The sequence below is a fragment of the Mustelus asterias genome, chromosome 1 (assembly GCF_964213995.1).
Source record: "Mustelus asterias chromosome 1, sMusAst1.hap1.1, whole genome shotgun sequence".
Taxonomy (NCBI): Eukaryota; Metazoa; Chordata; class Chondrichthyes; order Carcharhiniformes; family Triakidae; genus Mustelus; species Mustelus asterias.
Window position 1 is genome coordinate 195,208,601 of NC_135801.1, and position 26,787 is coordinate 195,235,387.

The 26,787-nt window shown below is 46.3% G+C and overlaps 1 protein-coding gene across 5 annotated transcripts in view; it reads left to right on the plus strand.

Annotated features, from left to right (window-relative positions):
* LOC144501162 (uncharacterized) overlaps nucleotides 1-26,787 on the plus strand; it is a 134,488-nt gene that overhangs the window by 38,121 nt on the left and 69,580 nt on the right. For all 5 annotated transcript variants that reach the window (XM_078224574.1, XM_078224609.1, XM_078224592.1 and 2 more), the window contains one exon: nucleotides 20,130-20,599. In XM_078224574.1, coding sequence (XP_078080700.1) covers nucleotides 20,130-20,599 — 470 coding nt within the window. The remainder of the gene's footprint in view (nucleotides 1-20,129; nucleotides 20,600-26,787) is intronic.

Genomic DNA, 26,787 nt, shown 5'->3' on the forward strand with positions numbered 1-26,787 from the left:
AAACCTGTTGGACTTTAACCTGGTGTTGTGAGACTTCTTCCTGTGCCCATCTTGTAGATGGTACACATGGCTGCCACTGTTAGTGGTGGAGGGAGTGAATGTTTGTGGAAGGGGTAGCTATCAAGTGGGCTGCGTTATTCTCAATGGCGTTGAGCTCCTTGCATATTGTTGGAGTTGCACTCATCCAGGCAAGTGGAGAGTGTCCCATCACACTCCTGACTCGTGCTTTGTGGATGGGCTTTGGGGAGTCAGGAGGTCAGTTACTCAGCGCAGGATTCCCAGCCTCTGATCTGCTCTTTAGAAAGCTGGTCCAGTTCAGTTCCTGAAGCAGATTCAATAGTAACTTGAAATGGGGAATTGGATAAATGCTTGAAAAAAAAGTGAGAATGGATCTACTTGGATAGCTTTTTTTATATAGAATAATAGAATCTGCAGTGCAGAAGGAGGCCATTTGGCCCATCGAGCCTGCACCGACAACAATTCCACCCAGGTCCTATCCCCGTAACCCCACATATTTACCCTCCGAGCCCCCCTGACACTAAGGGGCAATTTATCATGGCCAATCAACCTAACCCGCACATCTTTGGAGTGTGGGAGGAAACTGGAGAAAACCCACACAGACACGGGGAGAACATGCAAACTCCTCACAGACAGTGACCCAAGCCACAAATCGAACCCAGGTCCTTGGCGTTGTGAGGCAGCAGTGCTAGCCACTGTGCCACCGTGCCGCCTCTTTGCTAGAGCCAGCATAGCAAGATGGATCAAATGGCCTCCTGTAGTATCCTAATTCCCTTGCGAAGGTGGGACTGTGGCTTTAGGTTGAAAGCAGTCTCGTGTTGTCATTGTTTTCGATCAGTCATCATAGAATCTATGGTGCATATCCTTGCAAGCTGAGCTTGACCAAGGAGCATGGCAACTACTGGAAGCTTGCGGGGTGGAGCTGTGTCCTTGTCCAGGTGAGGAGACTGGGGAGGGATGTGGGATCCTTTAAGCTATAATTAAGTCCATTGGAATTGTCTGAAGGAGTTGATGTTTGACAGAGCGTTGAATACCATTGAGATATTTCCTGCTGATTAGCTACATTCCTGACCTCCATCTGTCAGCATCTTAATAGACTTTACTGTTTACAGGAGATAGAAATCCTTCAATTCTGCCTTCAGTGGGTGCGCTCCCTAATTTACCACTGCATTTAACTTTGCAGACCTACTGTAAAGGGGAAGCGGTTTTCTGTGTAAGTGTTTTTTTTTAAAAATGAGCACATTAATAATACTTCAAAAGGGAATTAGATACATTCTTGAAATGGAGAAAATGTCCAGTGTGATGGGGAAAGGGCAGTGGAGTGGGACTAATTGAATGGTTCTTTCAAAGAGCTGGCATAGTCATGATGGACTGAATAGCCTTCTTCTGTGTCAGATGATTCTATGATTCTCAGTGGTAGAAATTAAATAAAAAATAGCAAACATTGGAAATACACAATCAAGGGAGATGGTGACACAGTGGTCCCGGCTAATGTCCTTTGGTTCAAATCCCACTGTGGCAATTGGTGGAATTTAAATGTAATTAATTAAATCTCTAACTAAAAGATAGACAATAATCATTAAAAACCTATCCGGTTCTCTAATGTCCTTCAGGGAAGGAAATCTGCCAACCTTACCTGGTCTGGTCTACATGTGACTCTAGATCCAGAGCAATGTTGTTGACTCTTCCCTGTGAAGTGGTTCAGCAAGCCACTTAGTTCAAGGGCAATTAGGGATGAGTAACAAAGGCTGCCCTTGCCAATGAGACCCACATCCAGTCATTGAATAAATACACAGGAGGGTCTTAACATTTATGCATGCCACTGTTGATGCTGTGTAATCCCATCACGTACCACCCGCATCACGTGACAGGCAACAATAATGTTCGTATATATATATACTGCTTCTGACATAATAAAACCATCCCAAAGTGCTTCCCCAGAGGGTAATCAGTGATTGTTTGGCACAGATTACACCTTTTGCAGTGTCAGGAAAGCCCAAAGCACTTTACAAAGCCAATGAGGTACACATGAAGCATAGTCAATGTTGTAATGAAAGAAAGATGCCAGCCAATTAGGACAGCTGACAAAAAGTGTGGTCAGGGATAGGTTTTAAGCAGCATCTTAAAGGAGGAAAGCGAGGTAGAGAGAGAGAGATAGGGAAAGAATTCTGGAGCTTAGTGCCTAGGCTGCATAAGCTACAGCTGCCAATGATAGTTCCCATCAGCTCTGCGTCTTGGTGTGACAGCCTTGACACGTTTTTGGATTAGTAAAGTCAGGGTTTGATTGGTTGCAGGTTAAAGAGAGAAAAGTCACTGCAGCATTGGCTTACACAGGTATCTTGGCACGTAGCCACGATTGGGCACTGCATTTACTAACTGGTGACACCTAGTGGTGTCACTTAATTGTGCATTCATAAAGCCCCTTCAAAGTATTATAATTATCTCGAGGCACTTCATAGTGTTATCAGGCAAACACTGAATTGCGTAAGCAGATATTTGGATGTCGTCAAAAGCTTACTCAAAGAGTCAGGGTTTTACAGAGAATCTTAAAGGAGGAGAGAGACACAAAGAGGCAGTGTGGTTTGGGGAGGGTGCCCAGAGCATGGGGCCTTGGCAGCTGATAGCACGACCATCAATGAAGGAGCAATGAAATTCAGGGGATGTTCGGAGGGTGGTGGGGCCGGAGGTGGTCACATAGATAGGGAAGAGCGAGGCCATGGAAGGATTGGGAATGAGAATTTGAAAATTGAGGTATGGCTGGATCTTGAGCCAGTCTGGAACAAAGAACAAAGAAAATTACAGCATAGGGACAGGCCCTTCGGCCCTCCAAGCCTGCACCTACCATGCTGCCCGACTTAACTAAAAACCCTACCCTTCCGGGGACCATATCCCTCTATTCCCATTCTATTCATGTACTTGTCAAGATGCCCCTTAAAAGTCACTACCGTATCCGCTTCCATTACCTCCCCCGGCAACGAGTTCCAGGCACCCACTACTCTCTGTGTAAAAACTCTGCCTCGTACATCTCCTTTAAACCTTTCCCCTCGCACCTTAAACCTATGCCCCCGAGTAATTGACTCTTCCACCCTGGGAAAAAGCTTCTGACTATCCACTCTGTCCATGCCTCTCATAATCTTGTAGACTTCTATCAGGTCTCCCCTCAACCTCCGTCGTTCCAATGAGAACAAACCAAGTTTCTCCAACCTCTCCTCATAGCTAATGCCCTCCATACCAGGCAACATCCTGGTAAATCTTTTCTGTACCCTCTCCAAAGCCTCCACATCCTTCTGATAGTGTGGCGACCAGAATTGAACACTATATTCCAAGTGCGGCCTAACTAAGGTTCTATAAAGCTGCAACATGACTTGCCAATTTTTAAACTCAATGCCCTGGCCGATGAAGGCAAGCATGCCGTATGCCTTCTTGACTACCTTCTCCACCTGCATTGCCACTTTCAGTGACCTGTGTACCTGTACACCCAGATCCCTCTGCCTATCAGTGTTAACAGTGCTGCTTGAAGGGTGGGACTGGGTGTGAGATAGGATATTGCCAAAAGTTTTGCATAAGCTAAAGTTTACATAGCGTGCAAAGTGGGAGAGCAATCAGTGGAGTATTGGAATGGAATTAAAATTACCGGAGCCTTTCCCACCAGTGTCGTGCTTTGGGCTGTCTTGTACAATCTGTCTAACCGAGATACTTGCCTGGAAAATCAGTGGTATTTGGCGTGTAGGCGGTTAATTACGTTCAGGCTCAACCCAGAAGTCATGGGACATAAACCAGAGACTGAAGCTAACATTCAGAACATTCCGGACTTCTCCACAGAAATCTACCTTATTGCTACAGGGAGACATGTGAGAGGCTCAGCAAGTCTCGATTACAGTGTCGGTTCCAGGCAGTCAGCAACTCAAACAGCAAACAAGACTGAGAAAACAAAAATCTTGCAGCCTCACCAGGAATTAAGTATATATTTTAAAATCTGGTGTTGCCTTCTTGCTAAATGTGCGTTAAAGTGTCAGTGAAATCATCTGCTCCTTTAAAGGGACTGGCAGCGTCTACACAAAATAAAAACAGAAAATGCTGGAAAACTCAGCAGGTTTGGCAGCGTCAGTGGAGAGAGAGACAGAGTTAACGTTTTGAGTCTGTGTGACTTTTTAGTTCGAAGAAGTCATACAGACTCGAAACGTTAACTCTGTTTCTCTCCCTACAGATGCTGCCAGACGGGCTGAGTTTTTCCAGCATTTTCTGTTTTTATGTCACATTTTCAGCACCTGCAATATTGTGCTTTTATTCTGCATGAAATAAATTTTGGTTTGATCTTTCTCTCTCCTGAGTGGAGTTGCTCCTTGAGCTTTTTAAATCACTCTTGTTTTTGGATGTTGCAATGCTCCTTCAGGGCTGTGTGAGGATGTGAGGTTTGCGGTGTGTCCATATGTAGAATGATGGACAATCGGCTGCACAGAAACAAGCCATTGTCCACCATGGCGGCACAGTGGTTAGCGCTGCTGCCTCACAGCACCAGGGACCTGGGTTCAATTCCGGCCTTGGGTCACTGTCTGTGTGGAATTGGCACTCCCCATGTCTGTGTCGGTTTCCTCCGGGTGCGCCGGTTTCCTCCCACAGTCCAAAGAAGTGCAGGTTAGGTGGATTGGCCGTGCCACATTGCCCCTTAGTGTCCAAAGATGTGTAGGTTAGGGGATTAACCATGATAAATGCGTGGGGTAATGGGAATAGTGTGGGGGGTGGGTCTGGTAAGATGCTCTTTCGGTGAGTCAGTGCAGACTCGTTGGGCCGAATAGCCGCCGTCTGCACTGTCGGACTCTATGATGTCGATCTACATGCACTTTCCCGAACCTTCCTTCATCTAACTCTAAGTATAATAGTCCTTTCTCCTTCGTGTATTGATCTGGCCTCCCGTTACTGAACACGTCCTAGGTTCTTTGCATCAACTCCTCCTCGGAACAAGTTCCCCATTCTCACCACTCTGTGGATTAGCTGATCAGTCAGGTCACTGATAGAGGGTGCATGACTCTTGCATGACTGGAGAGGGTGAAATGCAACATCTGGATGTGATAGCTTGTGAGAATGCTCTGCTCCAGCTGTTAGCTGAGAGAAATGATATTGGGCAGGTTAAGGGGGGAGCTCCTGTTGCTCTTGTTGCCCGGGAATGCGAGAGACTCGCTGAGTAATGTGGACTGTGGGTTAGCCAATGCTGCCTATTGCTGCTGCTGAGCCAACTGCTCTCCAGCAATCCTAAGAGGCTCTTGTCAAGCTTTCCTGGCAGGAGATTTGTTCGATGGTTTGTCTCTAGATTGGCTCTCTGCCATTTTCTCTCTCTCTCTTGTCTCTCCCACCACCTCCTCCGCACGTTATCTATTTTCTTCTTTTTCCTAAGCTTCTCTTCATTTTCATTTGCTTCTTCACCCTTCTCTCCACCCCATCTCCCCCCCCCCCCCCCCACACACACACACCGTCTTCCCTGTTCTCACAGCCCTCCTCTCATTTCCCCCTCATTTCATTCATTTTCTTATCTCTTTCTACGTTTTTTTTTGTCTCCTTCCTCTTTGTCTCCAATCCTCATTTCTGCCCTCACCCTGCACCTACTGCTCTGCCTGGCTCTCTTTTTGTCCCTCCTCCATGCCCCTGCCCCTCTTGCACCACCCCTCTCCATCTGGCCCCTGCTCCTCCCCCACAGGTCCATGGGTCTCCTTTCCCACTTCTCTGGGACATTTAGCTTGAAGATGTAAAGGTATTGTTTTTTTCTCTGTTGGATCCTGCGAGTTGGAAACAGCCTTGCGCTGTGCCACCCTTCTGACGTAGAGCCCTCACCCTGTGCTGCATGAGACTGCACTCTTTAAGTCTGACTGTTTCACCACATGCTGATATGAGCATGTCAACACAAGCAAAGTTTGCTATCTGTGCCTGAGCCAGAGTCACAGGGGATGGAGAAACCCTGGCTTCCTGCTGATAAAGTGACAGTCTGAGTGACACTAACAAGCATGGCATGTTATAGTGATCGGATTGCATTGCATTTAGTCTCAGAGAACATAGAACATAGAACAGTACAGCACAGAACAGGCCCTTCGGCCCACGATGATGTGCCGAGCTTTATCTGAAACCAAGATCAAGCTATCCCACTCCCTATCATCCTGGTGCGCTCCATGTGCCTATCCAATAACCGCTTAAATGTTCCTAACAGAGACGGACCTTTTAGCGATAGTGAGTTGGTGGCGTTGATCGTGGGCTGGTTTTCCTCCCATGGTTCTTTGTGTCAAGAGATTCCAGCCTGTTGATCTTGGGGCTGCCTTTTCAATGTGATATTAAACTGAGTACAAAGTCTCACAACACCAGGTTAAAGTCCAACAGGTTTATTTGGTAGCAAAAGCTACTAGCTTTCGCAGCGCTGCTCCTTCGTCAGGTGAGTGGGAGTTCTGTTCACAGACAGGGCATATAAAGACACAAACTCAATTTACAAAGCAATGGTTGGAATGCGAGTCTTTACAGGTAATCAAGTTTTAAAGTTACAGACAATGTGAGTGGAGAGAGGGTTAAGCACAGGTTAAAGAGATGTGTATTGTCTCCAGCCAGGACAGTTAGTGAGATTTTGCAAGCCCAGGCAAGTCGTGGGGGTTACAGATAGTGTGACGTGAACCCAATATCCCGGTTGAGGCCGTCCCCGTGTGCGGAACTTGGCTATCAGTTTCTGCTCAGCGACTCTGCGCTGTCGTGTGTCGTGAAGGCCGCCATGGAGAACGCTTACTCGAAGATCAGAGGCCGAATGCCTGTGACCGCTGAAGTGTTCCCCAACAGGAAGAGAACACTCTTGCCTGGTGATTGTCGAGCGGTGTTCATTCATCCATTGTCGTAGCGTCTGCATGGTTTCCCCAATGTACCATGCCTCGGGACATCCTTTCCTGCAGCGTATCAGGTAGACAACATTGGCCGAGTTGCAAGAGTATGTACCGTGTACCTGGTGGATGGTGTTCTCACGTGAGATGATGGCATCCATGTCGATGATCCGGCACGTCTTGCAGAGGTTGCTGTGGCAGGGTTGTGTGGTGTCATGGTCACTGTTCTCCTGAAGGCTGGGTAGTTTGCTGTGGACAATGGTCTGTTTGAGATTGTGCGGTTGTTTGAAGGCAAGAAGTGGGGGTGTGGGGATGGCCTTGGCGAGATGTTCGTCATCATCAGTGACATGCTGAAGGCTCTGAAGATGATGTTGTAGCTTCTCTGTTCCGGGGAAGTACTGGACGACGAAGGGTACTCTGTCCGCCGTGTCCCGTGTTTGTCTTCTGAGGAGGTCGGTGCGGTTTTTCGCTGTGGCGCGTTCGAACTGTCGATCGATGAGTCGAGCGCCATATCCTGTTCTTATGAGGGCATCTTTCAGTGTCTGGAGGTGTCTGTTGCGATCCTCCTCATCCGAGCAGATCCTGTGTATTCGGAGGGCTTGTCCGTAGGGGATGGCTTCTTTAACGTGTTTAGGGTGGAAGCTGGAGAAGTGGAGAATCGTGAGGTTATCCGTGAGGACTTTAACCTGGTGTTGTGAGACTTCTTACTGTGTTTACCCCAGTCCAACGCCGACATCTCCACATCATATGAAACTGAGGCAGCCCTACGCCCTCTGAGGTGTATGTAATAGAGCCTGGGACACTGCTGAAGCATTCCCTCAGCACTGTAATGGGATTGTCAGCTTTGACTATGTGCTGGAGTATCTGGATTTGATGTGTGAACCCATGACCTCTGACTCAGCGAGTGTGCTGCTCACTAAGCTGTGGCTGAAAGCTTCATGTGGAATTGGATTGTTTTGTGACTGGACGGGTGAGAGAGTTGCTTTTGATGGTTGCGGTTCCTCCCCTGTGTACATCTCTAATGAAGAGCTAATTTCCCCTGCACTCCACCCAGCCCCTGCAACTGGCTGCCACTCTATGGTGCAGTCAGTAAAAAAAAAAAATAATAACCTGATCTTGTTTTGCCATCTCTCGGTTTCCTGTGGCAATAATTGTGTAATTAAGGTAAATTGCAGCATTTTTAACCTCTTCCACGCTGGGCTTCCGGAGTGTCTCAGCATCGATTCATCCTGCATAACGAGGCCATGCAGTCCATCATGTTTGTCCCTGTTCCTTACCCATGGCACTTCAAGCCCAGGATCCTGTATGGATTGGCCTGGACCAGCTGCCAGGCCTTTGATTCAGCTTCTGAGGAAAGTAAGCGAGTATAAACAACCGGTGTCCATCGTTTTCTCTTGAAGACTGGACTTGTGTGTCCTCTGCCTCCCCTCTTTCATCCCACCATCTCTAACATTTAATTGTTGCTTTGGGAGATCAGTTATTGGTTGGTGTGCAGTGCTCTGTTGAGCAGGCACATACTGAATGTAATGTACATGAGCCAACTAATGTACATGAGCCAACTCTGCAGACCTGGGCTCAAATCTTCCAAGATTCTGACAATGGTGCCATTGTACATGAAGCCTGACAGGTCTGTGGCTAGTGGCTCACCTTCTGCTTCCCCAAAGCTTCTCCAAAAGCTACAAGGCCCAAGTCAAGATGGCAGTGAAGTGGATGTTGTGAATGTGGCTAGGCAGTCCATTCACCCCCCCCCCCCCCCCCCCATCAATGAACAGTGGCAGTCGTGTGTACCATCTAAAAAATGCACTGAAGGAACTCATCAAGATTCCTGAGGCAGCACCTTCCAAACCCACGACCACTACCCTCGAGAAGGACAAGGGCAGCAGATACTAGGAACACCACTACCTGTAAGTTCCCCTCTAAGTCACACACCATCCTGATTTGGGAATATATCATCGTTCCTTCACTGTGGCTGGGTCAAAATCCTCGAACTCTCTCCCGAACAGTACTGTGGGTGTACATACACCACACAAACTGCAGTGGTTCAAGAAGGCAGCCCATCACCACCACCTTCTCAAGGGCAATCGGAGATGGATAATAAATGCTGACCCAGCCAGCGAAACTCACATCTTGAGAAAGGATTCTAAGTTGCTGGCACAGCTGAGTCAGCTTTGTTTTGATCTTAACTAGTGTAGATTGTGACTCAAATCCAACAGGAAATCTTTATTTTATAAAAATGTCCGGCACTTGAGTAGACTCGAGCTGGAACGTTTGAATAACCAGGGCAGCAACAGGAAAGCTGAATATGAGTTTGGACTCAGTCCTGTTAAACTCCACTGCTGAAAGTGAATGTCACTGAATGTAGTTCATAAGCTTCACACCAATTACTGGCTGTGCTTTAGGGACAGGGAGGGAGATGAGCCTTTAATTGCAATGTTAACCCTTCGTCTGCTAGGCTCCTAGCAGAGAGTTTTGTCACTGAGAAGCCCGGGTGATGCCACCAGGTGCAAGGTATGTAGGAGTGCTGTGTAGGAGGGCTGCTGCGTAGGAGTGCATGGTGCTGTGTGTAGGTTGTGACTGGCTAAGGAACAGTTGCAGAGACATAAATGTATCTGAACAATAACTGGTGTATTGTATGGATATAACTATTGACAGAGAAACAGAACCACAGGTATTGCTCAGTCTAGACCATAAGCTTTCTCCTTCTTGCCTCCTAGTAATAAACTTGCACATTATCATGTGGGCTGTACTGTTTCTCCAGTACCACGCATTAACCCTTACAACCCTGAACACCCTAATCCGCAAATGGAACTTGTTGAAACATAACATAAGAACTCGGAGCAGGAGTAGGCCATCTGGCCCCTCGAGCCTGCTCCACCATTCAATAAGATCATGGCTGATCTTTTTGTGGACTCAGCTCCACTAACCCGCCCGCTCACCATAACCCTTAATTCCTTTACTGTTCAAAAATGTATCTATCCTTGCCTTAAAAACATTCAATGAGGTAGCCTCAACTGCTTCGCTGGGCAGGGAATTCCACAGATTCACAACCCTTTGTGTGAAGAAGTTTCTCCTCAACTCAGTCCTAAATCTGCTTCCCCTTATTTTGAGGCTATGCCCACTGGGTCTAGTTTCACCCGCCAGTGGAAACAACTTCCCTGCTTCTATTTTATCTATTCCCTTCATAATCTTATATGTTTCTCTAAGATCTCCCCTCATTCTTCTGAATTCCAATGAGTACAGCCCCAGTCTACTCGGTCTCTCCTCATAAGCCAACCTTCTCAACTCCGGAATCAACCCAGTGAATCTCCTCTGCACCCCCTCCAGTGTCAGTATATCCTTTCTCAAGTAAGGAGACCAAAACTGTACACAGTACTCCAGGTGTAGCCTCACCAGCACCTTATACAGTTGCAACATAACCTCGCTGTTTTTAAACTCCATCCCTCTAGTAATAAAGGACAAAATTCCATTTGCCTTCTTAATTACCAGCTGCACCAGCAAACCAACTCTTTGAGATTCCTGCACAAGGACACCCAGGTCCCTCTGCACAGCAGCATGCTACAATTTTTTACCATTCAAATAATAGTCCATTTTGCTGTTGTTCCTACCAAAATGGATGACCTCACATTTACCAACATTGTACTCCATTTGCCAAACCCTCGCCCACTCACTTAGACTATCTATATCCTTTTGCAGACTTTCAGCATCCCCTGCATACTTTGCTCTGCCACCCATTTTAGTGTCATCTGCAAATTTTGACACACTACACTTGGTCCCCATCTCCAAATCATCTGTGTAAATCGTAAACAATTGCGGTCCCAACACTGATCCCTGAAGCACACCACTAGTCACCGATCGCCAACCAGAAAAACACCCATTTACCCCCACTCTTTGCTTTCTGTTAGTTAACCAATCCTCTATCCATGCTAATACATTACCCGTAACACCGTGCACCTTTATCTTATGCAGCAGTCTTTGGTGCGGCACCTTGTCAAATGCCTTCTGGAAATCCAGATCACCACATCCACAGGTTCCCCATTGTCCACTGCACATGTAATGTTCTCAAAGAATTCCACCAAATTCGTCAAACATGACCTTCCCTTCCTGAACCTATGCTGCATCTTAACAATGGGACAATTTATATCCAGATGTCTCGCTATTTCTTCCTTGATGATAGATTCAAGCATTTTCCCTACTACAGAAGTTAAGCCTATAGTTACCTGCCTTTTGTCTACCTCCTTTTTTAAACAGTGGCGTCACATTTGCTGTTTTCCAATCTGCAGGAACCACCCCAGAGTCCAGCGAATTTTGGTAAATTACCACTAGTGCATTTGCTATTTCTCCCGCCATCTCTTTTAGTACCCTGGGATGCATTCCATCAGGACCAGGAGACCTGTCTACCTTTAGCCCCATTAACTTGCCCAACACTACCTCTTTCGTGATAATGATAGTTTCTAGGTTCTCACCTGCCATATCCTTCCTGTCATCAATTTTTGGCATGTTATTTGTGTCTTCCACTGTGAAGACTGACACAAAATACCTGTTCAATGCCTCAGCCATTTTCTCATTCCCAGTTATTACATCCCCCTTCTCATCTCTAAAGGACCAATGTTTACTTTAGCCACTGTTTTTCTTTTTATATATTTGTAGAATCTTTTGCTCTCTGTTTTTATATTCTGAGCTAGTTTACTCTCATAATCCATCTTACTTTTCTTTATAGCTTTTTTCATGGCTTTCTGTTGACCTTTAAAGATTTCTCAATCCTCTCGGTTCCCACTAATCTTTGCCACTCTGTATGCATTTTCTTTCAATTTGATACCCTCCTTTATTTCCTTAGATATCCATGGCTGATTATCTCTTTTTCTACAGTCCTTCTTTATCACTGGTGTATACTTTTGTTGAGCACTGTGAAACAACGGCAAGTATTGAGGTGCATTGACCATGGTGGTACCAACAAAATGGAAAGAGACTTTTAAGGTTAGGGAGGGATCACATATCGATCAGCTGGCTGATTCTTGTACCAGTCCAGCAGGGGGGAAGGGTTACAACAATCTCCCCAGATATGGGTTCAGAATTCAATTCTGGATGGATTTGGTTTTCACATATGAAGGCTTCCCTCATGTCAGCATGAATGAGTCAGTGGCTCTCTGTTTTCCTCTTTGTGAGTTCAAGCCTTGCTCATTTTTTTAAAAAAGCACCAATGAAGAATTTCACAGCCAATGAAGTAGTTTTGAAGTTAGTTACTGTTGTTGGGAGGAAATGTGGCAGCCAATTTGTGCACAGTAAAGATTCCACAAATAATAATGTGATAATTAATAGCCTTTTTATTTAGTGATGATGAATAAATACTGACCAAGGCACCGGGAAGAATTCATCTGCTTCTCTTTGAGATAAGCCCTTGCAATCTTTTCGGTACATCTGAGACCTAATAGGACCTTGGTTTAACGTTTCGTCCAAAAGATGCCACCTGCAACAGTGCTGCACTCACTCAGTACTGTACCCATCCGGGCGAGTAGAGAATATTCCTCACCCAGGACAGTGGTTTGCCTGTCATTTGGGCCAAGGAAGCTTTGGGCAGAGTTACCTCTTCAGCGCACTGTCCAGTGACCAGGGTAGGATGGGTATCATGATCATGAGGTGAGGAGGCCTGCTCTTGGCCTGACCCTGGCTGCAGTTATACTACAAAGGGCACTAGAAAAGTCTGCCACTTTTGCTGAGCACTGTGAAACAATGGCAAGTATTGAGGTGCATTGACCATGATGGTACCAACAAAATGGAAAGAGACTTTTAAGGTTAGGGAGGGATCACATATCAATCAGCTGGTTGATTCTTGTACCAGTCCAGCAGGGGGGAAGGGTTACAACAATCTCCCCAGATATGGGTTCAGAATTCAATTCTGGATGGATTTGGTTTTCACATATGAAGGCTTCCCTCATGTCAGCATGAATGAGTCAGTGGCCCTCTCTTTTTCTCTTTGTGAGTTCAAGCCCTGCTCTTGGCCTGACCCTGGCTGCAGTTATACAACAAAGGGCACTAGAAAAGTCTGCCACAGGGAGTTATAACTTTGTAAGACTTGGAGAAAAATAAGAGGGGGTGGGTTGAGGTTGGGGAGGAGTAGATGCTGGACTCTGACTTTAGACTGTTAGTGCTGGAATCACAAGGGTATTGCTGGCACGCAGGATGTGGATTGCACGGATAGATGAGCACATACAGACTGTTAGCTGGGCTAGGATATATATTAGTGCTAGGATATAGATTAGTGCTAGGATATATCTTAGTGTGGGATATATAATTGTAATGGGCTACTATATTGTAGTGGTGGTGAGATGCACGAATACCTATAGGCTGCTCGGCTATGCTGGGTACTTATAGTGGTACATGATACATAAGAACAATGGACTGCTGGTCAGAAAGCCCATTGGGTTATGACTGTAGGTAAATGCCCAGAAAATATCCTGAAAAACTGGGTAAGATGGAGGTTTAGGGCTACATTTGATGGTAATGGAAAATCGAGATCAGATGGAGTGAATGGCCTGTTCCCATGCTGTAGAATCCAATGGAGCCTACTGCAGTTTGAAATGCTAGCGAGGGCTGTGCAGGGAGGGAACGGGCCATCGCTGGAGGCTGCTAGGCGGGAACATCTCTCCAGAGGTTTGCAGGACAGACTGTGTGGAGATTGTATTCAGTCTCTCTGCTGTCAGGCCACCATCTGTGTGGAAAGGGAAAGAGAGAATGAGATCACCCCCAGATAAGCCAAACACTGAATAGGAGGTCTGGGATCTGCTTGCAATGCACTATGGGGTCTTTGGTGATTCCAGCATTGTGTGTTTATTTTGAGATGGCCAACTCCCCGCCCCCCTCTCCTTTTCCACGTGGAGTTTAAAAGAAAGAAAACAAAACTCTGAAAACAACAGGATGTGAGTCGGTGTTCAACCCTTTCTGCTCCCAGGCCCCTCTCCTGAAGTTGCTGACCATTGATTAGGGTACAATTCTCTTTGCGTGCATTGAACTGTGTGTACCTTGCACCAGGTGTTACTCTTCGTAAATGCGGGCAATTCAACCATGGAATGCATCTCAGCAGATGTACCAAGTGCTCTCACCTTCCTTCCTGCTTTTTGTTGAGTTGATTTGATTTATTATTGTCACATGACAACAAATCACATGTATACAGTGAAAAGTATTGTTTCTTGCGTGCAATACAGACAAAGGACAATGGTTGGGATCTGAGTGCAGTTTAATTATTCCTTCTTTCTAGTCCAAGGGCCCTGACCCAAATGACATTGCAGTGTCATTGGATGTTAGCTGTGGCTCAGGGAGCTCTGAGTCCAAAAATAGTGAAAGTCCCACTTCAGTAACTGGATTGGTGGCATAGTGGTAATGTCACTGGACTAGTAATTCAGATGCCCAGGTTAATCCTTGGGTTCAAATTCCACCACGGCTGGGAATTTAAATTTAATCAGTATAATCTGGAATTGGAAGCTATCTTCAGGAATGGTGATCGATTGCTATAAAAACTCATCTGGTTCGCCAGTGTCATAGAATCATAGAATCCCTACAGTGCAGAAGGAGGCCATTCGGCCCATCACATCTGCATGACCACACTCCCACATAGGACCTATCCCCGTAACTCCACATATTTACCCTGCTAATCCCCCTGACATTAGGGTCAATTTAGTATGACCAATCAATCTAACCCAATCTAACCACAATCTTTGGACTGTGCAAGGAAACCGGAGCACCCAGAGGAAACCCACGCAGACACGGGGAGAATGTGCAAACTCCACACAGACAGTTACCCAAGGCTGGAAATGAACCCAAGTCCCTGGCGCTGTGAGGCAGCAGTGCTAACCAGTGTGCCACCATGTTCTTTAGGGAAGGAAATCTGCCGTCCTTACCTGGTCTGGCCCACCTGTGACTCCAGAGCCACAGCAATGTGGTTGACTCTGAAATGGCCCAGCACAGCTTACCGTTCAAAGGGCAGCAAATGTTGGCCTTGCCAGCAATGCCCACACCACATGAAAGGAGAAATTAATCTCAGTTGGACCTTAGTGCTATACTAAGGGGATGCAGCACTGTCGAAGGTGCCATTTAAGGTAGACATACAAGTTCCCATGAGGCGATGCAGAGGAGTTTTCTCTGGTGTTCTGGCCAAGCAATACCCATGATCTCACTGCTGTTTTATGGGATCTTGCTGGGCACAAATTCGCAGCCATATTTCCTACTTTATAACAGTCACTATACTTTAACAATCACTATAGTATCCTTGGGTAGTATCCTTGCTCTGGGCTAGAAGCTCCAGGTTCAAGTCCCACTCTAGGACTTGAAGGCCATGGAAGGTGTGTTCATAATATGGCCAAACAGGCTGATTAACAGCTGTAAATATTCCAAAAGCAGTTGGTAAAGAGCAGGAGAGTTTCCTGGTCAGCCATACTGCAGACTGAATGAAGCCCAGTCCATCACGCAAACCAGCCTCCCATCCACTGGCTCCATCTACACTTCCCACTGCCTCGGAAAAGCAGCCAGCATAATTAAGGACCCCACGCACCCTGGACATCCTCTCTTCCATCTTCTTCCGTCGGGAAAAAGATACAAAAGTTGAAGGACACGTACCTACCGACTCAAGAACAGCTTCCCCCCTGCTGCCATTGGACTTTTGAATGGACCTACCTTATATAAGTTGATCTTTCTCTACACCCCAGCTATGACTGTAACGCTACATTCTGCACTCTCTCCCTTCTCCCCTATGTACTCAATGAACAGTATGCTTTGTCTGTATAGCGCACAAGAAGCAATACTTCACTGTACTCCCAATTCATGTGAGAATAATAAATCAAACCAAGAGGGCAACGGCAAAGCACTGCAGTACTTTGCCAAGCATAATAATGGACCAATCCAGTTGAAGTCCATGGTCACCAAAGCCCTCTTGGGGCATGGTGCCTGAAGAAAGAGGAGGATACTTTACAAGTATTGAATTAGCTGGGAATTTGCTTTTGTGAATGGAGCCTTAGAAATGTGATTTTCTTTTCCTTGTCTTTTCTGGCAAAAGATCCAGAGGCAGCATTAAAATCTCACACCATGAGTTAGGTGTGGTCTGGAATGTGCTGCTGGAAAGGATAGTGGAAGCAGATTCAATAGTAGTATTCAAAAGAGAATTGGATGAATGCTTGAGGGGAGGAAACAATTGCAGATCTATGGTAAAAGAGCAAGGGAATATGATGAATTGGATAGTACTGCCGAGGAGTTGGTAGAGGGGCGATGCTCCAAATCGCCATTTTCTGTGCTTTATCACTCTGGGCTGGATTTTCCTGTGTGTCTTCTAAAACACACACCTGACCCATGTGTGACTTTGCCTTTCACACAGGGTCAGGTTCACAGTTCATTTTATGAAGGAGTTCATGAGGAACGCGGGTGCAGAGGCAGCCTGGTTAGATGGTCTGTCTTGGTTTTCTACCATAGCAACCCACCTCCCAATATCATTTAAAGACCCCTGGATTTTGGAGCAGCCCGGTGGCACAGTGGTTAGCACCGCGACCTCACAGCGCCAGGGACCCAGGTTCAATTCCCGGCTTGGGTCACTGTCTGTGCGGAGTCTGCACGTTCTCCCCGTGTCTGCGTGGGTTTCCTCCGGGTGCTCCGGTTTCCTCCCCACAATCCGAAAGACGTGCTGGTTAGGGTGCATTGGCCATGCTAAATTCTCCTTCAGTGTACCCGAACAGGTGCCGGAGTGTGGCAACTATGGGATTTTCACAGTAACTTCATTGCAGTGTTAATGTAAGCCTACTTGTGACACTAATAAAAAGCGTGAAGCAATAACATCTCTCCCCTCTTGCCCTGCTCAGCCCGACATAACCTCATGCCCCCCTCACTCCCCCACCTCCATCCTCCCCACACACCTATGCACATGCCACCATGCCAAACGGAAGCTCCTGGTAGCTTTTGAAATCCAACTAAGCATTCATAATGGCTACAGAGGTCATAAATAAAAGCTTCCAGCTACATTGCATGAAACTAACAAAACAAAATGGTGTCCATTTCCATTTCAAAACAGTGTCCATCAATCAATGGAGGGAAGCAGGTGTTGAGAACTTTTCCAATTTTCAAAAGCTGGTGTTTTTTTAACCCAGTAAGAAGTTTAACAACACCAGGTTAAAGTCCAACAGGTTTATTTGGTAGCAAAAGCCACACCTACCGCCAGAGTCGTGAATCGATTTAAATCAAAGGACAAAAGAGCAGAGGATGATGGTACATTTGTTTTTTACATTGTTAATGCATCATGGTCCTTTCTCCAATAGAAAAAGTGCTGTATTGCATGACAACACTTGGACAATAGTAGACAATGGAAGGATCAACAGACCTTTGCAGGACAGAACCCTATGGCGAAACACTGCATTACAAACACATCTACATTGCAATACAGCACCTAATAGTGACATGTGAAGGTGTAAAATCACTTTACACCTGCCTTTCATAATGTTCCTGACTGCTCAACAAGCTTTCTTTCCCCAGTGGTTACAAACCCTGCAGGGAGGTTCCAAAACTACACTCGTGGACAGAAATTGTGTGCGTAAGGAAACACCGCCTCCCTGCAGTCCTCATCATGAGGACCTTGACTTCAGGAGAGGTGCATTTGTGTCTTTTGCCTTCCTGAGCTGTAAAAAGGCCACAGGGTGTGGGGGCAGGAAGGCAGAGAGAGGAAGGTAGGGGTTCTTTCACTGTAAAACTTAAGCTCACAGTTTTGCGACAAATTTGCACCTCAACTGGGAGTCAGAAACCCAGCTCCGTTTAACTTGCTACTCCTCAGTCAGTTTGTATTGCATATTTTAGGCTCATTTTACTGCCAATTTTCAACCATGTAATTTAATATTTGCAATGTGCCTCAAGATCAGGCTGTTAAATTTAACAGAAACTAGGTAAGCAACTTGATCGCAAATGTTCCTTCTACAATCTGGTGAGGCCTTGCCTGGAATACTGTGTATGGTTTTGGTCCCCTTACCTAAAACGAGGATATAGTAACATTGGAGGCAGTCCAAAGGAGATTCACCAGGACTCATTCCTGGGATGTGAGGGTTGTCCTATCAAGAGAGACTAAATAGTCTATTTAGAATCATAGAATTCCTACAGTGCAGAAGAAGGCCATTCGGCCCATCAAGCCAACACCGACAACAATCCCACCCAGCCCCTATCCCTGTAACCCCACTATCCTGCTAATCCCCCTAACCTACACATCTTGGGACCCTAAGGGGCAATTTAGCATGGCCAATCAACCAAACCCACACATTTTTGGACTGTGGGAGCACCCGGAGGAAACCCATGCAGACACGGGGAGAATGTGCAAACTCCACACAGACAGTCACCCGAGGCCGGAATTGAACCCGGGTCCCTGGCGCTGTGAGGGAGCAGTGCTAACCATTGTGCAACCGGTATTCCTTTGAGTTTATAGAGTGACCTTATTCAAACATAAGATCCTGAGGGGAAGGGGTGACAGGGTAGATGATTTTCACCAGTGGGAGAGATTCATACAGAGGATAGAGCTACAAGATAAAGGACTGGCCATTTAAAACTGAGGTGCGTAGAACTTTCTTGTCGCAGAAGGTGATGAATCTCTGAAATTCTCTGCCCAAAGAGTGGTGGAGGCTGGATCATTTGAGGTATTTAAAGTGGAGGTGGATGAATATTTGATAGATAAAGGAATTGAGAGTTTTGGGAAAATGGCACAGAAAAGGAGTTGAGACCGGCATAGATGAGCCATGATCATATTGAATGGTGGGGCAGGCTTGAAGGGCCTAGAGGCCTATTCCTGCTTCTATTTCTTGTCTTGTGTTGTATTGAAACAGCCCATGTCCATATGAAGCAAGTCCTGACAATATTCAAGCTTGGACTGATAACTGGATAGTAACATTTGTGACACACAAGTATCAGGCAATGTCCATCTTCAACAAGATGTAATTTAGCTGTCGTCCTTGAAATTCAATGATATTAACATGCTGTATTCCCCACTATCAACATCCTGGGGTTGCCATTCACATTAAACAAAACTGGAGCGGCCAGATAAATACTGTGGCTACCAAAGCAGTCCAGAGGTTAGGAATCCTGCGGTAACTCCCCTCCTGACTCCTCAAAGCCTGTCCACCATCTACAAGGCACAAGTCAGGAGTTTGATGGAATACTCTCCATTTGCCTGGATAAGTGCAGCTCAGACAATATTCACTGTCACATGGACTGCAACAGTTCAACAACTCACCATCCCGTTCCCAAGGACAATTAGGGATGGGCAGTAAAAGTGTCGGCTTAGCCAGCGCAGCCTAAATTCTGTGAAAGAATTTTTTAAAGTCTACAGGCTTATGAAATCCGATTTTGGTTTCACTTTTTTTTGCACCTTCAGCCACAGCTTCCTAATATCAGAACTGACAGGCTGGTTTGTGGAAACTTGGGTAAAGCTGGTGTGACTTAACCAAGGAAGTGAAAGACCCAAACATTTGCATTTCTGTAGCACCTTTCACACCTCACATCATCATAAAACACTCCAGCCAGTGAAGTGAATTTTAAAAGTCTAATCACTTACGTCGGAAATGCGGCAGTCAATTTGCACACAGTAAGGTCTGACAAACTGAAATGTAATGGCAGAGGGATAAATATTGACTGGGGAGAACTTTCCTGCCCCTCTTCAGATAGTGCTATTTGATCTTTTACTGCAACCTGAGAGAGGTGACAAGTTGGCTTAATATCTCAGCTGAAATATGGCACTTCCAAAAGTGCAGCTCTCCCTCAGTAATTCACTGGGACTGCCAGTCTAGATCATGTGCTCCAATCTCTGGAGTGAGAGGAAATGTCATGGTTGACACCATCACAATTAGATGCTGTGTTGTTATGTAGATGATGTGGAGATGCTGGCGTTGGATCTTACTGTTGTTATGTAGATGCAGTGATTTTCCATGAGAATCTGACTTTCACAATGGACCCTTACACTGACCACCATTGTGTAAGTCTCCTCATACGTTACAGTACTTTTTCCATTGGAGAAAGTGGCAAATTGCATTTTAAACATGTGTAACAAAAAGGTCCTATCAGCCTCTTTGTGCTATGACTATGACTCTATGACTGACAGTTCTGGCTGTTGATGAACAGGCACTCTATTTTGAAAAGCAGATGGAGGGGGTTTGGTAAAAGTAACTTTGTGCCCTTGTCCCATCTGCTTATAGCCTCCTGCTTGAATCTGTTGCCGGTGTTTCAATGCATCCTCAGTCATTCCCTCATTTTCTTCCTCCTCAGGTGGTACAAGCTGTCTTCAAAGCCCGGGCAGAAAGAAAAGGACAGAGGGGAGATTCAGGTGATCATTCAATTTGTCCGCAACAACATAACCGCCAGTATGTTTGACCTGTCCTCAAAGGAGAAGCCGCGCTCAGCACTGGGCAAGTTGAAGGACAAGGTCAAAGGCAAGAAGAAGCATGACAAGCTGATGTCTGAGTCTGCGTCAGCCATCGTGCCGAGCAGTATAGGACAGATCATCAGCGATGAGGAGTTCATTGAAAAGGAGACGCCGGAGAAGAGGTCCAAGAAGGGTTTCTTTTCGAAGCCCAAACTGCACAGATCATCATTGACTAAATCCAACAGCTCCCTCAGCTCGCAGCAGAGTGTCAAATCCTTGGAGAGCGTCAGCAGCAGTACTGGAGCAGTGACAGTAACATCTCCCCAAACCCCTACTGCACCAACTGGTTTCCATTCTCTGTTTAATCAGAAAAGTAAGGAGCTTCTTTTCTCCTGATCTTCAACATTGCTGTGGATCTGGAGTTACATCGTCCAGATTTGTCCCATGACCATTTATTTTTGCCTTGCACCATCATCCTTTTTGTCACTTAATCTCTTCTGGCTCCCACCCTGCTTCAGACCCTTCCATTTGTTCTTCCCTTCCATACCTGGCTATTGAGGGATATGGGCCAAGCGCGGGCAATTGGGGCTAGCTTAGTTGTTTAAAAAAATGGCGGCATGGACAAGTTGGGCCAAAGAGCCTGTTTCCATGCTGTAAACCTCTATGACTATGACTCTATGACCTGCCTTAGTACCTGTTACATCTCTAACACTAACTGGGATGGTGGGATTGATGGGGGTCCCATAGAAAAATTTAAAATTCTGCCAGGACTAGACAGGATAGATGCAGAAAGGATGTTCCCGATGGTGGGAGTGTCCAGAACCAATGGTCATAGTCTAAGGAAGGGTACAGGGTAAGCTATTTAGGACTGAAATGAGAAGAAATTTCCTCACCCAGCGAGTGGTGAGCCTGTGGAATTCCCTACCACAGAAAGAAGTTGAGGCCAAAACAAGAGGGCGTTTTCAAGAGGGCGTTAGATGAAGCTTATGAGCTGAAGAGATCAAAGGTATTGGGGGAGTGGGGGGTGCGGGAGGCAGGAACAGTTACTAAGTTGAATGATTAACCATAATCATGATGAATGGCACAGCAGGCTTGAAGGGCCGAATGGCCTACTCCTCCTATTTTCTGTGTCTATATCAAGTTCTCTCGCACGGTCACTGACCTGAAATGTTAACTCTGTTTCTCTCTTCACAGAAGCTGCCAGGTCTGCTGAGTATTTCCATTTTATTTCAGTTTTCCAGCATCTGCAATATTTTCTTCCTGTAGAATTTATTAATTTATTGAAATAGAACACCATAGTAATGGTTCAGTAACGCGGCTGTACTCAGTGGTTCAACTGTGCATTGCTCAAAGAGCTGCCCAGTTCTTCAACTCCCCAGGACATCAGTGTGTGTGCATGGGCATCTCCACTTTCTCTGTGTACTTTTACAGCCTGTCTGAAGGTGACATTGGCTTGTATGAACTCATGCAGCTAATGCATTTGAAGTGCTGTCCCTCTGGGTAGCCATGTGGGTCAGGTTATCACAGATTCCTCAGGAGAAGGATCGCACTTTGTCAAAAACCATCAAGAAGAAAGAAAGGCTTGCAGTTCTGTTTTGCCTTTCAGCGCATCCCAAAGTGCTTCAGAGAGAATAAGCGGAATTCTCCACTTTTGATTCTAAGGGTGGTTCTGGAGGCACCTTTCCCACTGGTGATCCTGCACCAGATTCCGTGCTTGGAACCTCATTAATTATGAACAGGCGCGTTCCACTCCAGGTCACCTAGCGGGCCGGGAGCTGCTTCGCCTGCCCGCCTTCTGGTGGTGGGTTCGAGTCCCGGTTCCGTGTTCAAACACCAGCCCAGCACACTCGTCTCACTCTCTCCAGCCCACTGTCTTTACCAGACCGTGCAGGATGTCAGGAACCCAGAGGGGAAAAAAACTAACAGCGTCACGAAAAAGGAAGCTTTCCCTGCCATCGACGAGGCCGGGCCTACCAGACTTCTTTGAGCTGTATCTGGGGTACAGCTCAAAGAAGCAGATAACCCACACATCTCCGGCCTGATGGTCATTCTAGCTGCCTGCAAAGTGCCATCCAGTGCAGGAACCCTAACCCTAATTCTCATCTGCTCTGCCAGGGCACGTCATCTCTCCACCATCAACCTCTCAGCATGGCACCACATACAGGAGATGGTCATTGACTTCAGGAAGTGTAGTGGAGAACATGCCCCTGTCTACATCAACGGGGACGAAGGAGAAATGGTCAAGAGCTTCAAGTTTCTCGGTGTCCGGATCACCTGTCCTGGTTCATCTCCCCCGCCCCCCCCACTGACACTATAGTTAAGAAAGCTCACCAACGCCTCTACTTTCTCTGAAGATTAAGGAAATTTGGCCGCTACAACTCTCACCAGCTTTTACAGATGCACCATAGAAAGCATTCTTTCTGGTTGTATCACAGCTTGATATGGGCTCCTGCTCTACCCAAGACCGCAAGAAACTACAAAGGGTCATGAATGAAGCCCAGTCCATCACGCAAACCAGCCTCCCATCCATTGACTCTGTCTACATTTCCTGCTGCCTCAGAAAAGTAGCCAGCATAATTAAGGACCCCAGGCACCCCGGACATTCTCTCTTCCACCTTCTTCCATTGGGAAAGAGATACAAAAGTCTGAGGTCACGTACCAACCGACTCAAGAAGAGCTTCTTCCCTGCTGCTGTCAGACTTTTGAATGGACCAACCTTATATTAAGTTGATCTTTCTCTACACCCTAGCTATGACTGTAACACTACATTCTGCACTCTCTCGTTTCCTTCTCTATGAACGGTATGCTTAGTCTGTATAGCATGCAAGAAACAATACTTTTCACTGTAGGTTAATACATGTGACAATAATAAATCAATCCATCAATCAAAACAACTCACTGGAGAAGGACGCTCTATGAATATCCCCATCCTCAATGGTGGAGGATCCCAGCATATCAGTGTAAAAGATAACAAAAACAGAAAATGCTGGAAAATCTCAGCAGGTCTGACAGCATCTGTGGGGAGAGAATAGAGCCAATGTTTAGAGTCTGGATGACCCTTCGACAGACAAAGAGTCATCTAGACTTGAAACATTGGCTCTATTCTCTCCCCACAGATGCTGTCAGACCTGCTGAGATTTTCCAGCATTTCTTTTTGTGTTTCGGCTTCCAGCATCCACAGTATTTTGTTTTTATCTTGGTGTAAAAAATAAGGCTGAATGAAGCATTTGCAACAATCTTCAGCCAGAAGTGCCGAATGGATGATCCATCTCGGCCTCCTCTGGAGGTCCCCAGAATCACAGGTGTCAGTCTTCAGCCAATTCACTTCACTCCATGAGAACAAGAAATGGCTGAAGGTACTGGATCCTGCAAAGGCTGGGCTCTGAGAACATTCTGGCAATAGTACTGAAGACTTGTGCTCCAGAACTTGCCGCTCCCCTAGCCAAGCTCTTCCAGTACAGTTACAACACTGGCATCTACCCGATAATGTGGAAAATTGCCCAGATATGGTCCTGCACACTAGAAACAGAAAAACTCCAACCCGGCCAGTTACCGCCCCATCAGTTTACTCTCAATCATCAGCAAAGTGATGGAAGGGGTCATCAATTGTGCTATCAAGCAGCACTTACTCAGCAATAAACCTGCTCACTGAAGCTCAGTTTGAGTTCTGCCAGGGTCACTCAGCTCCTGTGCTCATTACAGCCTTGGTTCAAACATGGACAAAAGAGCTGATTGCAAGAGGTGAGGTGGGAGTGACTACCTTTGACATCAAGGCAACATTTGGCCGAGTGTGACATCAAGGAACTCTCGCAAAACTGAAGTCAATGGGAATGAAGGGGAAACGCTCTGCTGGTTTGAGTCATACCTGGCACAAAGTCCTTGGTGGGTCGGATCAAGGAAAACCCCAAGGCTTTTTACTCTTATGTGAGGAATAAAAGAATGACCAGGGTGAGGTTAGGGCCGGTCAAGGACAGTAGTGGGAACTTGTGTATGGAGTCAGTAGAGATAGGCGAGGTGATGAATGAATACTTTTCTTCAGTGTTCACCAAGGAGAGGGGCCATGTTTTTGAGGAAGAGAAGGTGTTACAGGCTAATAGGCTGGAGGAAATAGATGTTCGGAGGGAGGATGTCTTGGCAGTTTTGAATAAACTGAAGGTCGATAAGTCCCCTGGGCCTGATGAAATGTATCCTAGGATTCTGTGGGAGGCAAGGGATGAGATTGCAGAGCCTTTGGCGTTGATCTTTGGGTCCTCGCTGTCCACGGGGATGGTGCCAGAGGACTGGAGAATGGCGAATGTTGTTCCTCTGTTTAAGAAAGGGAATAGAAATGACCCTGGTAATTATAGACCGGTTAGTCTTACTTCGGTGGTTGGTAAATTGATGGAAAGGGTCCTTAGGGATGGGATTTACGACCATTTAGAAAGATGCGGATTAATCCGAGATAGTCAGCACGGATTCGTGAAGGGCAAGTCGTGCCTCACAAATTTGATAGAATTTTTTGAGGAGGTAACTAAGTGTGTTGATGAAGGTAGGGCAGTTGATGTCATATACATGGATTTTAGTAAGGCGTTTGATAAGGTCCCCCATGGTCGGCTTATGATGAAAGTGAGGAGGTGTGGGATAGAGGGAAAGTTGGCCGATTGGATAGGTAACTGGCTGTCTGACCGAAGACAGAGGGTGGTGGTGGATGGAAAATTTTCGGATTGGAGGCAGGTTGCTAGCGGTGTGCCGCAGGGATCAGTGCTTGGTCCTCTGCTCTTTGTGATTTTTATTAATGACTTAGAGGAGGGGGCTGAAGGGTGGATCAGTAAATTTGCTGATGACACCAAGATTGGTGGAGTAGTGGATGAGGTGGAGGGCTGTTGTAGGCTGCAAAGAGACATAGATAGGATGCAAAGCTGGGCTGAAAAATGGCAAATGGAGTTTAACCCTGATAAATGTGAGGTGATTCATTTTGGTAGGACAAATTTAAATGTGGATTACAGGGTCAAAGGTAGGGTTCTGAAGACTGTGGAGGAACAGAGAGATCTTGGGGTCCATATCCACAGATCTCTAAAGGTTGCCAGTCAAGTGGATAGAGCTGTGAAGAAGGCCTATAGTGTGTTAGCTTTTATTAACAGGGGGTTGGAGTTTAAGAGCCGTGGGGTTATGCTGCAACTGTACAGGACCTTGGTGAGACCACATTTGGAATATTGTGTGCAGTTGTGGTCACCTCACTATAAGAAGGATGTGGAAGCGCTGGAAAGAGTGCAGAGGAGATTTACCAGGATGCTGCCTGGTTTGGAGGGTAGGTCATATGAGGAAAGGTTGAGGGAGCTGGGGCTGTTCTCTCTGGAGCGGAGGAGGCTGAGGGGAGACTTAATAGAGGTTTATAAAATGATGAAGGGGATAGATAGAGTGAACGTTCAAAGACTATTTCCTCGGGTGGATGGAGCTATTACAAGGGGGCATAACTATAGGGTTCGTGGTGGGAGATACAGGACGGATATCAGAGGTAGGTTCTTTACGCAGAGAGTGGTTGGGGTGTGGAATGGACTGCCTGCAGTGATAGTGGAGTCAGACACTTTAGAAACATTTAAGCGGTTATTGCATAGGCACATGGAGCACACCAGGATGATAGGGAGTGGGATAGCTTGATCTTGGTTTCAGATAAAGCTCGGCACAACATCGTGGGCCGAAGGGCCTGTTCTGTGCTGTACTGTTCTATGTTCTATAAAGGAAGATGGTTGTGGTGATTGTAGTTCAATCACCACTGCAGGTGTTCCTCAGGGTAGTGTCTTGGGCCTAACCATCATCAGCTGCTTCATCAATGACCTTCCTTCCATGATAAGGTCAGAAGTCGGGGTGTTTGCTGATGACTGCACAATGTTCAGCAACTCCTCAGGTATTGAAGCAGTTCATGTCCAAATGCAACAAGATGTGGACAATATCCAGGCTTGGACAAGCGGCAAGTAACATTCGTGCCACACAAGCGCCAGGCAATGACTGTCTCCAACAAGAGAGGATCTAACCATTGCCCCTTGACATTCAATCGCATTACCATCTCTCAATCCCCCACGATCAACATCATGGGGGTTACCATTGAGCAGAAACTGAACTGGACTAGACACATAAATACTGTGGCTACAATAGCAGGTCGAAGGTTAGAAATCGGACAGCAAGTAACTCACCTCCTGACTCCCAAAGCCTGTCCTACGAGGCACAAATCAAGAGTGTAATGGAATACTTTCTCTTTGCCTGGATGAATGCAGCTCCAACAACACAAGAAACTTGACACCATCTAGGACAAAGCAGCCATTTGATGGCTACCCCTTCTGCATTCAAATCCTCCACCACTGATCAACAGTGGCAGCTGTGTGTATCTACAAAATGCACTGCAGGAACTAATTCCTTCACTGTTGCTGAGCCAAAATCCTGGAACTGCCTCCCTAACAGCACTATGGGTGTACCTATATCCCAGGGTCTACAGCGGTTCAAGAAGGCAGCTCACCACCATCACCTCAAGTCAACTAAGAATGGGCGATAAATGCTTTTGCACTCGGCTGTGCACTCTGCGCACAC